The sequence below is a fragment of the Mus pahari genome, chromosome 5, assembly GCF_900095145.1.
Source record: "Mus pahari chromosome 5, PAHARI_EIJ_v1.1, whole genome shotgun sequence".
Taxonomy (NCBI): Eukaryota; Metazoa; Chordata; class Mammalia; order Rodentia; family Muridae; genus Mus; species Mus pahari.
In genome coordinates this window covers 101,885,629-101,903,571 of record NC_034594.1, presented here as the reverse complement: position 1 = coordinate 101,903,571, position 17,943 = coordinate 101,885,629, and the positions used below count along the sequence as shown (strand labels likewise).

General features: G+C 45.1%; 1 protein-coding gene across 6 annotated transcripts in view; it reads right to left on the bottom strand.

Moving 5' to 3' along the window:
* Nucleotides 1–17,943, bottom strand: part of Mgat5 (alpha-1,6-mannosylglycoprotein 6-beta-N-acetylglucosaminyltransferase) — a 277,034-nt gene that overhangs the window by 76,734 nt on the left and 182,357 nt on the right. For all 6 annotated transcript variants that reach the window (XM_021197508.2, XM_029538621.1, XM_029538622.1 and 3 more), the window contains 2 exons: nt 16,811–16,945; nt 9,996–10,129 (listed from right to left, as the gene is read on the bottom strand). In XM_021197508.2, coding sequence (XP_021053167.1) covers nt 9,996–10,129; nt 16,811–16,945 — 269 coding nt within the window. The remainder of the gene's footprint in view (nt 1–9,995; nt 10,130–16,810; nt 16,946–17,943) is intronic.

Sequence of the window (17,943 nt, the reverse complement as noted above, 5' to 3'; positions counted from 1 at the left end):
CACACACACACACACACACACACACACACACACAAACACACACACATATAAAACACACACGTAATTGTACCTACATATGTATGTATGTGCAGATGCTTGTGTGTATGAGTGTATACACACCAGAGAGTGATTCTGGCTGCCATTTCTCTAGCTGTACACTTATTTATATTTATGTGCACGTGTGTTTGCCTCCATGTATGTATGGGCACCACATGCATTTCTGGTGACCTTGGAACCAAGAGGAGAATGTGAGATTCCCTAGGACAGGAGTTACAGGCAGTTGAGGGCTGCCATATGGGTGCTAGGAACTCACCCTGGCTCCTCTGTAAGAGTAGGAGGTGCTCTTAACAGCTGAGCCATCTCTGGCCTGCAATTGTTGTTGCTTTTCTGTTCGTTTTGCTTTGCCATTCTAGAGACAGGGTCTCTCAGAGTTGTGCAGGCAGGCTAGCCCGGCTGGTCAGCAAGTCCCCGGGCCCTCCGGTCTCTGCCTCCCTAGCTCTGGGACTACGAGCCTACACCACCTCGTGTGGCTTTTTAACAAAGGCTCTGGGGATTGACCTCAGATCCTTCTGCTTGCACAGCAAGCACTCAATTGAGCCATTTCACCAGCCCATAATCTGGATTTTAAAGCTGCACAGAATGAGTAGCTAGAATTTTCAAAATTCACCCAAATTTATGTTTTAAAATGGTTATAATGCTTGGCTCACTGAGAGGAGGAGGAGGCTGGGCATGATCTACAGAAACAGCAGTGCACAGTGGAGCCGAACTCCGGAGTGTCTGAGCCAGCCACAGAGGTGCAGCGGAGAGGGCTGTTCACGTGTCAAAAGCACTTTAGAGGGGATGGCCTTGACAAGGGGCCCTCCTGAAGGCTGGTCCTCAGAGGGAAGAGTCTTGCAGGTCTGTATAGGAACAACAGGCCCTCTCATTGTCCTCGGAGTAAACGGGACAGAAGCGCCCAACGCCCGAGCCGGCTGCCAGGTTGGCAGGGCAGAGGATCGGCTAGGATCGGCTCACTTGCAAAATTCTCACTGCTGCCAGGCTCAAGTTCGGGACCCTCATCATCAGTCTCTTCTGATCATACAGTGGCCGTGAGAGCCCCAAACCCTAGCAGAAACCCAGCTTGAAAGCCAGTGATAATGGCCGTAACAACGGAACAATGGCCAAGAGTCACTGTGGCTGGGACAACTCTTCAAGCCCTAAGAATAGCAGCTCTATAGGAAGGAAAGAGGAGGACCTCTCACTTCACAGAGCACTCTCAGATCTGCAGGTTTTTTTTTTTTTTTTTTTTAAAAGTCAGGCTCTCATGAAGCTCAGGCTGAGCTTGAATGCCTTTATAGGAAAGAATGGTCTTGTCTGGACCCCTTTCCTCCAGAGTGGACCACCACACCAGGCTTGTGAAATGCTGTGGATAGAACCCAGGACCTCCTGTGGGGTAGGCACTCTAGCAACAGAACCACATCCTAGGCCCAGTTTTGAGTTATTTCTTACTCTTCCCTGACTTGTTACATGAGCCCATAACTGAAAAGATATTATCCTTCTATTTTTATTTAGAGCCACTCAGTAGATAACGCCTACCATGTACTAAGTTTCATTAATGAACAAACAAACTCCAAAGCTTCCAACTCTAAACCCAGGTGACAGGAAGGAGAGAGAAACAAAAGAAAAAGGATGAAAGGTTAAAGAGGCTGGAAGGCAGGGAAGGGGGTGGGGAGTGGGGCAAAGGATCTACACTTCCAAATGAGGTCAGGGCAAATGCCACTAAAGGGTCATCTGAGTTACAGGTACATGACAGTGGTGAAGTCAAAGACAAGGAAGAAAGTCACTGCAAAGGTGGAAGTGTCTGGCACAGTTGAAAAAAACATGAAGGAGGCCAGAGGGAAGTAAGGAAGGCAGTCAGTAAGCGACGAAGCCAGGTTCCCCGGGAGCCTGAGCCGTCTAGGATGATTGATTGGTTCACATCTAAGCCACAGCCTTGACTCGACAGACACACAGACAGAATAGCTCAGCACATCTGACCTTACTTAGGGAACAAGGAAGGGCTCTGAGGCAGGGCTGGCCATGATGTCACTAAGATGCTACTGAGATGTTTGCAGACAGAGAATGAGGCCTGAGTGGAGGCTTGCCTGAAGCGCGTGGGAGCAGTCTCTGCATTGATGCTATTACTTCTTTAAGCCACAGTCTCCAGGGAAAGATGGGGGCAGGGAATTCAATGATATAAAATGATTTTTTTTTTTTTAACCCTGGCCATCTTTACAGAAGCCAGATGACATTGTGAATGGTGTTATGAGCTAATTAGAACTATCCAAACAGGAGTTGAGAAATGTGCAAGTCACCGATCTGGGGGTTTCCTTTCTTAGCTGGCTCCCTTAAATAACTCATCTATTTCACTTCATGTGGGTAAATATTTTTTCATCACTTACAAAGGTATAACATACCATGCTTGAGACAGAGAAGGTAAGAGAGAGAGAGAGAGAGAGAGAGAGAGAGAGAGAGAGAGAGAGAGAGAGAGAGAGAGAGAGAGAGAGATCTTGCCCTCAGGAGTTTACAGCAAATGCATTTACAGTAGAAAGACTGAAGGCAGAGAGAGAAACAGTGGCTAGACAGAGTGAATCTGGACACCTAGAGATGGGTACAGTTGGTTCTCTTGAGAAAATGAGAGAACCCTCAAAGTGCAGAGCACAAAAAGTTATTTAAATAGATTCTTGACTAGCACTGGAAATACTAGTAGTGTTGAAGCTTAAAAGGCAATGTGATTTATGAAGTAGAAAAAAATTGTAAGAGGGGGGTGCTCAGAACATGGGTTATAAAGGTCACAACATGAGGACCAGAGTGCCGATCCCAGGATGGAAACAGAAATAGAGAGACCTCTCCCCTGCCTAGATGAGTAAGGTAGAGAGCATTGAGGAGGACTCCTGATGTTAAATCTTCAGCTAGCTGGGTGAAGCACAAATCTCCCAAGGTTCCAACACTTGGGAGGCAGAGGCAGGCAGGTTTCTGAGTTCGAGGCCAGCCTGGTCTACAGAGTGAGTTCCAGGACAGCCAGGGCTACACAGAGAAACCCTGTCTCGAAAAACAAACAAACAAACAAACAAACAAACAACACACACAAATCTTTGGCCTCCACATGCTTGTGTATACACATCCTTGTGCATACATACACACACCAAATACATATATAGGCAAAAAATAATGAAATGCAAAATTTTAGTATATATAACTAAAAATATTCTGTTGCTGCATTCAAATATCCTGGCTAGAGCAACACAGGGGAGGAAAGGGCTTGTCTGGCTCACAGCTCCAGGTTACAGTTCCATCTCTTCAGGGACTCCAGCAGCTAGTCACATCACATCCAGCCAGACAGAGAAACACACAGACCCACGCTTCCTGTTGCCGCTGTTCACTTTCAAACACTTCAGGGAACGGCTTTGGGAATGGCAGTAACTTGAGGAGAGGGATGGCCCCTGAGCCAAAGGCTGGGAATGCTCTACTACCTGGTCAGGCTGTGAGTCCACAGACAAGAAAGAGGGAGGGCACCCTAAGCGCTGAGGGTTAGAACTCCATGTCACCAACTTACAAGAGACAGAAGGAAGGCTTTAGTGTCTAGTATGGAAGGCAAACAAGCACACAGACTGGGATCTGCATGGGAATCTGTGTTCAGGAGGAATGACACACTTATCTGCTTCTTTGAACAAGCCATTATCACCTAGGACTAGAGAAACAGCTTGGTAAGCAGAGCGCCTGCTGTGGGGCTATGAGGACCCACGAGGGCCCACAAGGACCTGAGGTTAATTCCCAGCACCCAATGTGGGAAAATGTCAGGTGTGGTTGTCCATCCTTTTAGTCCCAGAACTGGGCAAGTAGAGAGACAGGTGAATCCCTGGGCCTTGTTGGCCAGACAGCCTAGAGAAAATTGATGAGTACCATGCCCATGGGAAACCCTTTTCAAAAAGATCCGGGAGAATGACTGAGAAAGACATTCCCTGTCAAGTCCATGTCCAGTATGCATACACACCAATACCAACTCACAAATACACAGAGTCATCACTCAGTAGAGTTAACCCAAGCGTATCACTGTTTGGACCACCTGTTCATTCTCCAACTTGCTTCTGGGAATCAAGGCATAGTGCATAACTATAGACCCTAAAATGCCCAACTACAAACAGAATATACAAAGACAGTGTTCCCAGTGTAAGCCCTGAGAGTTGGAAAATAAACAATATGGGAATGTGAGGCACAGCAGAAGTTGTTAATGAGCAGTGCACCACGAATATTCAGCAGGTAAGGAGATACTCCGTGGCCTGGTCTACTTCATTTCACATCTCCTAAAGACAGTGCACCCATGTGTGCTTTTCTCCCACCGCAGGCTGGACTCTGTATTGCGTACATGCCCGAACCCAAATCTCCCAAGACAGTTGCCCTGAAGCCTCAATTTTATGCCTCCAAGGTCACTCTCCTTCTGGAGCCCCTCCCTTTGTCGGTGTTAGCCAACAGCAGAAAACAAGCTCAGTGCACAAGAGTAGCAATACATTCTCAACATTGGCGCATATTTACATGCCACTTATATAGATAGCACTTAAATGAAACATTAATAACTGTGTCACATTAAAACCACCAATTATAAAGGGGTGGGGGTAGACATTGAGCTCAGTGGTAAAGTGTTTGCCTACTCAGTTTAAGACCCTGGGTTTGGTCCTCAGCTCTGGAAAAACTATCCAACAATTAAGAGGGAGTTAGGAGTATACTTGCCTAGAGACGCATGCAGCCCTGAGTCCCACCCCAGCACCGTATGAACTGAGTATGGTGACTCATGCCTCTAATACCAGTGGTCCTGAGGTAAAAACAGGAGGACCAGGAGTTCAAGGTCACCCTTGGCTACACAGTGAGCTCCAAGCTCGCCTGGAATACATGAGAGCCTATTTAAAAAAATATTTAAAAGAAAAAAAAAAACTGGACACATTTTGGCACTTCTCTTCTCCATTCAAATAAACAGTCTTCAAATGTAGATCACCAGACCAGCCATAGCTGCCCAACACGCTGGTTTTGTCACATAGGGAGGAAGGGACCCTCTTGACCAGGGTATTGGAGGTCACTAAGGGCAGAGTCTGGAGAGTGAGGTACAGACACGGCTTTCTATTGCCAAGTCCCCAGCCCTGGCATGCCTTGGCATGATGAATGTCTCACAGTGCCTCATTTCCCAGCTTATTTCCATATTTCCTGTGTTGGAGAAAGCCCTGTCTGTGGAAAGTTCTCCATCAACGTGCTACCTGATGGGTTTCACCGCGGCGGCTGACGATCACAGGATCTGAGTTCTCATTAAGAGCTTGGGGACGCTCATTCCCTAATCCGTCACTCTGCCTGAATTTGCAGTGCTGTTTCCCCATTATGAACAGTTTCTTATCATCATCCATTTGATTATCTTCAAATATAATTCGTGCTAGAAAGGCTGGAAGATCAAAGCTGGGCTCTTCCCCCTTTATTATTCAGAGGGATGAGATGGTATCCTAGCAACTTGCAAAGGTGACCCACTACATCTTGCTTGGCATATCATCACATCACTCAGAACTCATCAACTGCTTTTTTTCTTTTTCCCTTTTAAGACAGGGTCACATGTATCTCATGCTAATCTTGAACTTGCCATGTAGCCAAGTAATTGTGACCATTTCACCCTCCTGCCTCCACCTCCTGAGTGCTGAGATGACCACGTACAGCACCACACCCAGTTAATGTGGTGCTGGGGTGGAACCCAGGGCTTTGTGCACGCAGGGCGAGCACTCTCTTGACTGAGCTGCATGCCCAGCCCCACTGACTGGTTTTCACTCATTTGACTTGACCCCACTGTAGCCAATATTCTTTTGATGCTGCTTGGGAATCCACTGAAGTCCTGATACCACCCCTGTGGTCCTTCCTGGCTCCCTTGCCTTCCCTACTTCATACCAGCAATCTGACTTTCTCTAGGTCTTTAATATGGAAAACGATGTTTGTGGAAACCTGGTCTGAAGGCTTGCATTCTTATGACCCTCATCAGGCTGGCTTAATTTTTGGTCTTTTTCAAAGCACAGAATTGAAAACATTTGTGTGTGGTGTGTAGTGAGTGTATGGTGGTGGTGTATAAGTGTGTATGTGTGCTTGCGCGTGTGTGCGTGTGTGTGCGTGCGCGCGTGTATGTGTGTGCATGTATGTGTGTGCGTGTGTGTGTGTGTGCGCGCGTGCACGCGTGTGCACGTGCGTGTGTGTGTGTGTGTGTGTGTGTGTGTGTGTGTGTGTGTGTGTGTGATGTAGGTTATGTATGGAAGTCAGAAGATGACTATGGATGCTATTTCCTCAGGTACCCTTTACCTGGTTTTCTGGAGACAGGGTGTCTTCATCAACCTGAAGCTGAGCTGACTGGTCAATAAGCCCTAAGGATGCCCCTTTCTCTGCCTCCCTCCCTCCCCCAGTGTGGGGACTACAGGCTTGTAAGAGCATGCCTGGCTTTTTACTTGAGTTACTGGGATCAAACTTAGGTCCTCGGGCTTGTATGGTGAATCCTTTACACATGGAGCCACCCCCAGGCCAATATTTCATTTTTATGACTTCACTAATACCCTCTTCAGCCTGAAAATCACCCGAGGTCTCCACATCAACGCCATAAATATGCCTTTCTTGTGTCCAGATATCTTGGCTCCTTTACATCCCTCTGACAGTCTCAAATAACCATGTAAACATTCTCCACTGCACTGTTTGCTCTCAGGGTTTCGGGTGGTTGGCAATGTTCTGCTCTGTGGGTTCTTTTCTTAAAAGGCATTCAACTGTGTCAACTTTCCCCCTGGTCTCAGTTGAATCCAGGAACTGTATCCTTCTTCCAGGTTAAGAGAAAGTATTCTCTGTTTCTGGCTTTCACTACACTTTAAACAGAGAACTTCTTTCACTTGAGGAAAAGCCTTCACCCACATAATCCCAGCAGGTTTGCATGGGGCTGAGTCCCACTCTTCAATTGAGAAAACCCCATCTCTGCTCTGGGGCAGAGCACAAGGTTACTGTCATCGTGTCCCTGAAAGTTTATGCAAGCTCAAGTTTTACCTCCTGGTCCTAACACAGGTCCCTGCTTAGTTGATTGGCTGGCACCTCTTTCCATATTCAGGATTTTGTAGCAAAGTCAAACCCCAGGCAGACTTTAATCATGCCTTGCCGTGCTGACAGCCATCTGTTACCTGGTGCGCCAAATATTAGTTTGTTCCCTGAACTATGCCCCTGGGACAGGTGGCAATAACAGGACAATATAACTCCAATAATGATAATGTCTATCATATACACAGCATGCTCTCGCCAAACTCTCTGGGCTCAAAAGAAGATTTAAACAAGTTACCCTCTTCCCCAACCCCCTCTCTGTCTCTCCTTGTCTCTGTCTCTCCTTGTCTCTGTCTCTCATTGTCTCTGTCTCTGTCTCTCTCTTTGTCAGATTTTGTGTGTATGTGTGTGCGTATGTGTGTTTGTGTGTATGTGTGTGTGTATGTGTGTTTGTGGGTATGTGTGTGTGTGTGCACATGCACAAAGAGGTCAGGGGATAATGTCGGGCATCACTCCTTAGGCACCATCAACTTTTTAAAGAGATTGAATGGGCTAGGTTGACTGTCCAGTGATCTTCTGGCATCCACCCATCTCTCCTCCTCCGCAGCGCTGGGATTACAAGCACACACCATCATGTTACACCTAACCTTTCCCATGAGTCCTAGGGATCCAACTGAGGCCTTCTCAAGCACTCTAGCCACGGAAGCATCTCCCCAGTCCACAAACATGACTTGATTTTTAAAATCATCACCTTGCCAGCTGGATATCCTTCTTAATTCTTTTTTTTCCCCCACACCTAATTCCCAAGGATTAGTCTAACAAGTTCACTGAGACATGGAGGGAACCCAACAAAGGCTCACCTCTGGGCAGCTGTGTAAGGCATTGAAGGACAGCCACGAAACGAAAAGACAGCTTAAACATTTATAGGGCCTTGACTCAGTCAAACAATTAAGATTGACATTTCAGAAATTTGTTTTAGTATGGAAACATCTAGATGATATCATACTGATAACTTTGGAAAGGGAGAGTTCTCTATCCTTAGCCTTCAAATCAATGGTTTCATTCACTCGTTCTTATACTTCAAGAATAGAGCCTTCCCTCACCATGGAGGTGGGGATTTAATCATAACTTTAGCCCAAACACTGTCTAGTACAGCACTTGGGTACTTGGCTTTACAGTCTATGGCTAATTAGAAATAAAGCAAAATTAGGGAAATGGAGGGCAACAGCAGGAAACAGAGGTGACAGGAAATGGCTGTCATGGAGACCTCTCTGAGCCCAGCAGCAGGGCCAGGGAGTACATTGGTCTAAACACAATTTGTAACACCCATCCATTATGTCAGTGAATGGTCATGGACTGTCACAGAGAGAGGTTGGCTCTGGAAGCAAGGTAGGAATTTCCCCTGTCAGACCCAAGCATGTCTAAGAAAAAGCTGGCCTTGTGACCCTGTGGCAGAGAAAGGAGATTGGCAAAACAACCTGCTATCACGCCTTGAGAAGAGCCAGAGGGGAGCCCTTTCCAGTCAAGGCTACTGTTTATTCTGTGCATAAAAATGTCTCAGGTGGGAACTGGCAGCTGTGAGGTAACTGTGGAGAGGCTCCCACAGGACCATTTCTTCCTCAGCCATTTTCTATGGGGTGCTGAAGACCCACTTCGATGACCTTACCCATTTGCTCTATCAGGTTACTGCAGTTGTCTACTGGATATTGTATAAGTCTCCAAGTTGATGTTTTACAACCTACCTACCTTTTGTTTTTTTTAAACTTTTGCTTGCTACATGCTCAATAAAGTCACTCATTTGAAACTAACACTATAGCTACTGTAGGTGATTCTCTGGACGACACCGTAAAAGCTCTCACTGCACAAGCTTATTAAATGCCACACAAACACCAGCAAGGGCAGCAAAACGCTCTGAGCCCAGTAGCTAGGCGGCCAGCAAAACACGAAACTGAGTTTAAAATAGTCCTAATTCAGAAAAGGCGTGCACGTGTGTGGTATGCATGTGGGTATATGTACACATCTGCGCGTGCGCACGCGCGCACTGTGCATGTAGAGGCAAGAGGTTTATGTCATGTATCTTGTTCAGTGATTCTCCACTTTGTATGCTCAGGCAGCCTCTCACTTGAACCAGAACTCACTGATTTGTCAACTCTAGTCAGGCAGCGCCATCTCCACCCACTGGGCTGGGGGTGGGAGGGTGGGGGAGGGGAGGGGAAAGGTGGGGGATGGAGCTGGAACTGCAGGCACACCACTATTCTTACTTGGCATTTCTATTTATGTTCTGGAGATCAGAACTCCATCCTCAAGCTCACAGGGCCCACTGAGCCATCTCCCCAGCTCTGAGTTTACCTTTTCTTTTAAAAGTTTCCTGCTCAGCCAGGCAATGGTGGCTCACACCTTTAATCCTACTACTCGGGAGACAGAGGCAGACAGATCTCTGTGAGTTTGAGGACAGCCTGGTCTATAGTTTGAGTTCCAGGACAGCCAGGGCTACACAGAGAAACTCTGTCTTAAAAAAAAAAAAAAAAAAAAAGCTTCATGCTCACATGATTAAGACTGAACTGTGTGGAAAGAGTGGGTTGACATGGAGGGCCTCTTTGGGATGCAACGGCCCCTTAGCAACATGGATATGATGCTGGGACACGGTTAGTAACTGCTCATTTGGAGGTGATCTGCAGGCCTTTCCCATGTGGCTTCTACTGGTAATTTGTATTGAACACTCTTCTCTAGGACATTTCTAAATCTCTTCACAAAAAGTTCACATGGGCTTTCAATTCCAAGTACTGAAAAAAAAAAAAAAATTATTCCCAAGGGAAAATTTCAAAGGCACATACTTTTCCAGGTAAGGGTCCTGAGACTAGCAACCCCAGATAAAAGGTTATCTAATTAACCTTTGCGCTTGTCTTTGGTAGCTTTCTGAAAGGCAGGGTCCACCCAGGAATACTCACGGAACATGGTGTAAAACTGCTGCGGGTTCAGATTCCACTTTCCCCAGGGGGTCTTGTGGCCTTTCGACTGGGCATAACTCGCATGATTGAACTCAGGTTCTGTTCCAAAGGAGTCTAGCACCCGGAGCATGCACCTGCAAGGAGAGCACTGCGTGTCAAACTATAACCCCAATGGTGTAGTGCGAGAGACCAAAGCAAACGGACAAACACTTCAAAGTAAACTCGCCACTGGGAAGAAGCGTAGGCCTTATTTTCTTACTTGCTCATTTTGCAATTATGTTTATGATTCTGGGAGTTAACCCCAACTCCACCTGCAAGCTAACTAAACTCTCTACCTCTAAGCTACATCCCTGACCAGGTGGTTTTGGAGTCTTAACCACGGTAAGCATCCACACCTACAAAGAAGGTGTCAGGCATCCAGGCAGACGGAACGGGCTAGCCACTGAAGGAGGCCCAAATACCAGCAAAATAAAGGTCCAGGGATGCTGGAGGGGCCCGCAGGACTCATTGCAGTGAGCTTAGCACCTGGTAGGACTGGGTACCCAGTGCCTAATGAGCATAATGAAAGAAAAGAGGCACCATTATCTCTACAGATCTTATTCTGCTTGGAGCACAGGGCATGCTGCAGGGCTTTTAGCCTCTGTCAACCTTCCCATCAATTGTTTGACTGTAGGTGATGCCTGTGCCACAGATACAAGTATCTCTTCATACCGGAAAGGCACTCCTCTCACTGGTATACTGATGTTATTTGAAGGCAGGGTTTTGGGGGATAATTAGGGATAGATGTGGGCCCACAATGCCATTAGTGGCTTATGAGGAGATAACTAGTGACCCAAGGCAGAACTTTGCACAGTAGGAGATGGCCTTCCCTGGATGGGGGCCACTCGTCTTAAAGTTTTCAGCTTCCAACAGTGAGCAATAAATTCCATTTCACAATAAACGAGTCTGGCTCCAGTATTAGGTTGTAGTAACACAAAACAGACTTCAATCTCATCTAGCAGGCAGGGTGGCTTTTATACATCCAACTATAATATACCAGAATCTGATTGCTAGTTCGACTAGAAACTGATGCAGTACAATAGAGTCTCATTGGTCCATTAACCTGAGCCAAACCTGACCCACCAGTCCTTAATATAGCTGTGATCTAAGAGTTGGTTTTATATCCTTTGGTGTGCCTGAGTATGTGTTTGTTTGTGTATGCATTTGCACACAGGGGAGAACGAATGTGTGTGAGGGGGAGTGCGGGGGGGGGGAGGTCGGGGGTCAATTTGGGACAAACATTCTCCAGGCACCATCTACCTTGGCTTCTTTTGAGACAAAGTCTCTTGCTGATCTAAAATCTGCCAAATAGGCTAGGCTGGCTGGCCAGGGGGATCTAGAATCTTCCTGTCTCTAACACCCCCTCCGCCCAGCGCTAGTGTTAAAAGCATATACCACCATATCCATCCAGCTTTGTCATGTGGGCCCTGGGGCCAGAACTCAGGTCCTGAAACACTGCACGACCCTTACTTCACTGATTGAGCTCCCTCCCTAGCAAGGTTTCACATTCTCAAATGATTTTTAAAAGATACAACAGAGGAAAATCCCATGAATCTCACTCATATTTCCACAATGGGAAATAAAGTTTTATTGGAACCTGGCCACATTCTGCTGTTGACAGTCTGTCTGTAACTTGGCGAGTGTCTTCAAGCTGTGACGGCACAGCGGAAAAGCCGTGGCACAGATACCTATTTGCGCAGCACACACTGATCACAAGCTGGGTTTTACAAGAAAGCATTCTGAGCACAGGTGGGGAGGGCGCAGAGGACGGCTGGGAGGAAGAAATCAGAGAGCCAACATTATTGATTGGGGCTTCGCTGATTGAACTGAGGATTTTCAAAACATGTAAAATAAGCACGAGGTTGGCCAATAGGGACAGTTCTTCACTGTTGTTCTCTGGCAGTAGACTTCTGAGCAACTTCCACTAACTAAATAAAATTGAAGCCCACATTTAGCACGGATGGTGGCAACACTTTTAAGGATTCTTTCTTCTTCCTTTCCTTATTAATGGGAAACTATGCTAAATTTTTGTAAATTTTCATTTTGAGGTAAGATTCTGAAAACAAAATAAAATAAAACCAGCGAAGTCCAAATTCCAGATTACATCCTCCAGGGAATACAACTGTCAACTTAAGTCTCTTTGCGCTCACCTTGCCACCAATTGTCTACACAAGGAAAAGACAAGGAGGACAGAAGGGCCTGGCCTCAGGGTGAACTGTACTGGGACAGTGTCCTTGACTGGGTTCTTTTGTGGCTTTTTTGGATCCACTCTCAGCATGATGATAGATCTCTCTTTTGGGGATATGTATGTTCATGTGTTTGTGTGTTCCTATGTGTTCACAGGTCTTGCATGCATATGTGCATGTAAGCATGTAGAAACCAGAGGTCAAATTCTGGTGTCAGTCTTTAAAAGCCACAAACTGGGATGTAGAGACAGGAGGGCTTCTAGTTCAAGGTCCTCCTTGGCTACACGCTGGAACTACATTTATACCTGTGCTGTGTTAATCTTTATGCCATTGCTTGGATGCCCTCTGTGTGTCTGAAACATCAGGAACCTTGTAAGGATTTAACATGTTTTTGCCCCAGTGCCCAAGGCAGCTGGCCTGTCTCTAAGAGGGACCTTGGCAACAATGCCAAATGACTCCTGTAACACTGTTGTGGTTCAAGGGTTCAGTGAGAGATACTCAGAAGCACAAGGCCTACTTTCTAGCTGAGAATTTGGTGTAAAAGCTGGCATGCTGTGGCATCTCACATTCTTGCACATCCTCAACACTCGGCAAAGGACTCCTGTGGAATAGAAGGGGTGGTGTTCTGTAGTGCACACTAGAGTACTAGCAGCCTGTCAGCATTTAATAAGTTTAATCGAATGTCCTAGATTCACAAGTGTTTTTCCAAGGTCACACAAACAGACTAAAGGACTTACTGCCCATTGAGAGGTTTGACGACACCACAATATGTAAGGCAGGCCTCATTACCTGCCATCAAGCAAGATGACCACAGTCTGACAGCCTCTTTTGTGTGCATGTCTTTACATGTGAGCATATGTATCACATGTGTGCATGTGTGTGTATATGTACTTATGTGAAGTGTGTGTGTGCATGTATGTATGCCCGAAAGCCAGAAGTTTCTTAATAGTTTGCTGTCTTATTTTCTGAGACTGAATTTCTCAGTGAATTTAGAACTCACTGAGTTGACTAGAGAACTTGGCCTGAGAGCTCCAGGAACCTCCAGTCTCCATTTCTCCATGCTGGGATTGCAAATGTGCACCATCCTACTGGGCCTTTTGGATGCAGCAATCCAAACTCAGGTCCTCATGTTGTACAGCAAGCACTTTGCCAACTGAGGCATCTCATTGGCTCCCCTCCATCCTTTAATGTTTTTGAGATAGGGTCTCATGGAACCTAGGCTGCCCTCATATACCACAAGTGTGCCAGGATCACCTTGAGCTTCTGAACCTCCTGAGTGCCAGGATTACAGGCAGGCTCTGTCTGGTTTATTAGGTGCTGAGATTGAACCCAAGGCTTCATGCACAATAGGCCAGTGTGATATACAAATGGAACTCTATCCCTAGATGCCACTTTTCATATTTAAAAGGAAAGAAGTAGGCAGGAAATTTTCTAGGAAGCCTGCTTGTCATTTGATAAAACTGTAGCTTTGCTACAAAACAAAGGCTGAGGGCTAAATCGCCAAGAGACCTCCTGCTGTTTCCGGCTAATTCAAACCATTACTGAAGAAAGAAGGAAAACCATTATGCATATCCATAAGCCCTGAGAGATGGAGCATTTTCACACAGCAAGCATCAAATACCAATCAACAGTGACCATTTTAATAATAACATGGCCTTTCTTAATTGACCCACATCATCACCCAGAGAGTATTTTCCCATCAAAATAGCCCTTCTCAATATCAGGGACATGAGAGTCTTTCGAGGGGCTGGATTGCCCAATTTCCTTTGCATGTTTTCCAGTGTCTACAGTTCATAAAACGACAGAAAAGAACGACCTTCACTTTCTTTTCTGTAGGCTATCACCTTAGGAAAAAAAATTATGTTTACAATATGGCTTGTTAACCAAGAAGAAAGATGGTTATTTCTATATAACTAAAAGAAAAGAACATGATGGCGTGTGATCTGTGAAAAGAAAAACAAAATTAGGAAAAATATGATATCAAAGAGAGTGTAGAGCTACAGCTGAGGAGAGGGTACTGTGTTTACGGTGCTTGGTGCACACTTGGAAACCCAGTGCTGGGAAGTAGAGGCTGGTAGATCTCCGGGGCTCACTGGTCAGCCAGCCTACCCTATGGGGTCACTGAAAGACTGTCTCAAAATTAAGTAGAGAGTGTTTCTGAAGAAAACCCAAGGTTGTTCTCTGTCCTCCATACGCATACATACCTACACACATGTGTACATGAACATGCACATACATATACAAATGCACAAAAAAGCAAATAAAAAGGACAAAGCATTATCTAATCAAAAGTTTTCTAAAAAAAAAAAAAAATCAAAGGAATGGTAATATTCCAAGGAAAGGAGAAGAATGCAGAGACTTTAAAAACAACATACTCAACAGTTAGTACAATCATCATAGACAGCACAGTCAACACTTATAACAGTCATTTGAAACAATCAGCAAAATCAAGCAGCCAGTATAGTCAACAGTCACTCAGTACAACCAGCGTAATCAACACAGTCAACAGAGTTGGCATAGTCAGCAGTCTGTACAGTCAACAGTTATTCAACAATCATTTCGCACAGCCAGCACAGTCAACACAATAAAAAAAGTTACAGTCATTCAACAGTCAACATAATCATTCACCAGTCAGCATAGTCAACAGCCAGCCACTGTCAAGTCACTCAACAGTCATTCAACAGTTAACACAGTCAACAGCCACTAAAGTCATTCAACAGTCATTCAACAGTTAACACAGTCAACAGCCACTAAAGTCACTCAACAGTCATTCAACAGTTAACACAGTCAACAGCCACTAAAGTCACTCAACAGTCATTCAACAGTTAATACAGTCAACAGCCACTAAAGTCATTCAACACAGTCAGTATAGTCTACACAATCAAAGTCAGCAGCCATTCAACAGTCTATACAATCATTAAACATAGTCAACAGTCAGCCACTACAGTCAACAGTCATTCAATAGTTAACAGTCGCTCAGTCATTCAACATAGTTAACATAGTCAAAACGGTGCACTTAGACCCTTCATTCAGTTCCGGTCCCATTGATTCTTTTGCTATAAATATTTCATTGCCCAGTGAGAAATTCTTGGCTGCTGGGGGCAAGTTTGAAAGGGGATTTTATAGACTAGACTTTGAATTTTTGAAATTCTTTGTATTTTTACTTCTCATTTTTGTCTGCTTTGTAAAGGACTTCCAGTCTGAAATAATCTTGGAGGTTTAAAGATTAAAAAACAAAACAAAACACTAAAGATAACTAACAGGAAAGATAAAGATCTACTTTAGGCTATTCATGGATTGGATTAGTTAGTGTGTGTGATGGTTCATCTTGATTGACAACCTGATTAAACTTGGAGAAATGCCAAGGAGATTGGACAAGCATACTTCTAGAAGTGTGTATGAATGTATCTTCATATAGAATTAATCAAAGGGAAGGTCTTCCCTGAATGTGGGTGGCACCATCTTGTGGGCTGAGGGAGGGGGTCCAGAAAGAATACAGAGGAAAGAGACATCCTGTAGTCAAGGCATTTTTTCTCTCTGCCTCTTGAGCTGCCCTGGAATGCCCTCCCTACCACGATAGACTGGAACCTTTGAAACCATGAGCCAAAATAAAACTTTCGTTCTATAAGGTATCCTGCTCAGATATTTGGTCAAATTGACAGAAAATTAAGACAGGAGAGCACATAAAAATGTTTCTACCCATTAAAAAAACAAATGGAAATCCCAGCACTCGGGAGGCAGAGGCAGGCGGATTTCTGAGTTCGAGGCCAGTCTGGTCTACAAAGTGAGTTCCAGGACAGCCAGGGCTGTACAGAGAAACCCTGCCTCGAAAAACCAAAAAACAAACAAACAAACAAACAAATGGAAAGGGGATTGGAATGTAGCTTATTAGATAAGAGTGTCCAAGCATGCATTAAGTGCTGGAATCTACCCTATCCTTAGCACTGAAAATAATCAGCTGTTGTCGCTCACAGGACAGTTAACCTGAAGAAAGCCATGTAGCTGCAGAAACAGTGAGAGACCCTGCCTCATCAAGGTGGAAGGTGAGATCCAACCTCCAAAGGCTGTCCTCTGACTTCCACATATATGCTGTGGCATGCCTGTACATACACTCATACAAACACATACACACACCCACACGAAAAATCACTTGAGTAAATGCATGAGATCCTCATAGGTATATGAGAGTTTTTGTTGTTGTTGTTGTTTGTTTGCCTTTGTTTTGAGACAGGGTTTCACTATGTAGCTCTGGCTGTCCTAGAACTCACTGTATAGACCAAGCTGTCCTTGGACTCACAAAGATCTGCCTGACTCTGCCTCCTGAATTCTGGAATTAAAGATGTGTGCCATTATGCCTGGCTGGACACATTATTCTCAGAATATCAATATAAATAATAAACAACCCCAGGAAGCATACAGTCAGGGGGAATAACCTGAATTTCATTAGGAATGAGAGGTATACTCCATACAGTTTATAAGGTAATACTAAATTATCCTTAAAAAAAAAAAAACAAACAAGCACAGAAACAGAAACAACCTACCAGCACAATGCTTGTTAGGGGAAGAAAGGTCTTAGCATGTAGTACTTACTGGTAATGAACCCAGGATGGCCCTAGTGTTTTCTTAAATTGAGCAAGTCCCACAATATCGATATAAATCAGCTCAACAATTCTGTCTCCTACAGTTGGACAGCCAGACCGGTTTCCAACAACCTTCTTCATAATCCTGGAATGAGGCAAATGGGGAAGAAAAGAAAAAAAGCATCAATAACTTTATAATACTAAACCTGGCACATGTGATGGGTTCAAATCCCAACTCCAGTCCCTATTAGGGATAATGGGGTGATGATTGAAACCTGTCTTAACTCTTCATAGCTCCTACTCGGACCCCTCAAAATTAGATGCCCGGAAGCTGGTATATAAACACAGCCTGTGTACTTCAGGAGCAGTGTCGTCCATCTCCTCTGTGGAGAAGACATGAGATAGCTGACCTGAGTCATCTCACTGAGTCTTGCTCTCATTAGCCTTCAAGGTAGGGAGGGAGGACTGAAGAGTGCTGTGGTGATATTTCCTCCAAATTCACATAGTCTGATCTAAAGAAGGGCTCTTTAAGATTCAGGAAATAAAAACCTACAAGGTTCAGGAAGTACATGAGACTCACAAGTCCCAAGAAGCTCCTGAAACATGAGATTCTTGAGGACCCTCCCCAAGGTTATACAAGCAGTAACAATGGATTAGGAGAGAGGATCCTCTGGCCAGTAGATTGCCTGCAAGTCATCCAGGCAGCTTGAGGAGCTGCCAGTCATGCTGGGGTGCGCCTTTTAGTGATGCACCTGCCCTTGAATCACCATGCTCCTTCTAAGAACCCCTCACGTACAATCCTGGAAAGTGACCCCAATGAATTCACTGGTTGACCGCGATGGGACTTGGATGGAGTCACTTCTTTCATCTTTCTTGGTGTTCTTTCTGGTGTGAACAGATGTTCCCATGTTCCCAGAAAAAGTCACACAATGAACACAAACACCTATGACATCCCCTCACTTTTGTTGGTAATCCCTAAACACCTTCAATTCTGGGAAGGTGAATCCAGCCCTCAGCTGTAGTTACCCTCCCCCCTCCCCCTACAACCTTGCTGTTTCGAGTGACTCCTTACAGAACTGGCCCTGTGGCTTAGATGTTCTTGTTATCTTGTCATTCAGTCACTGACCCAATTTTCTACCCTGA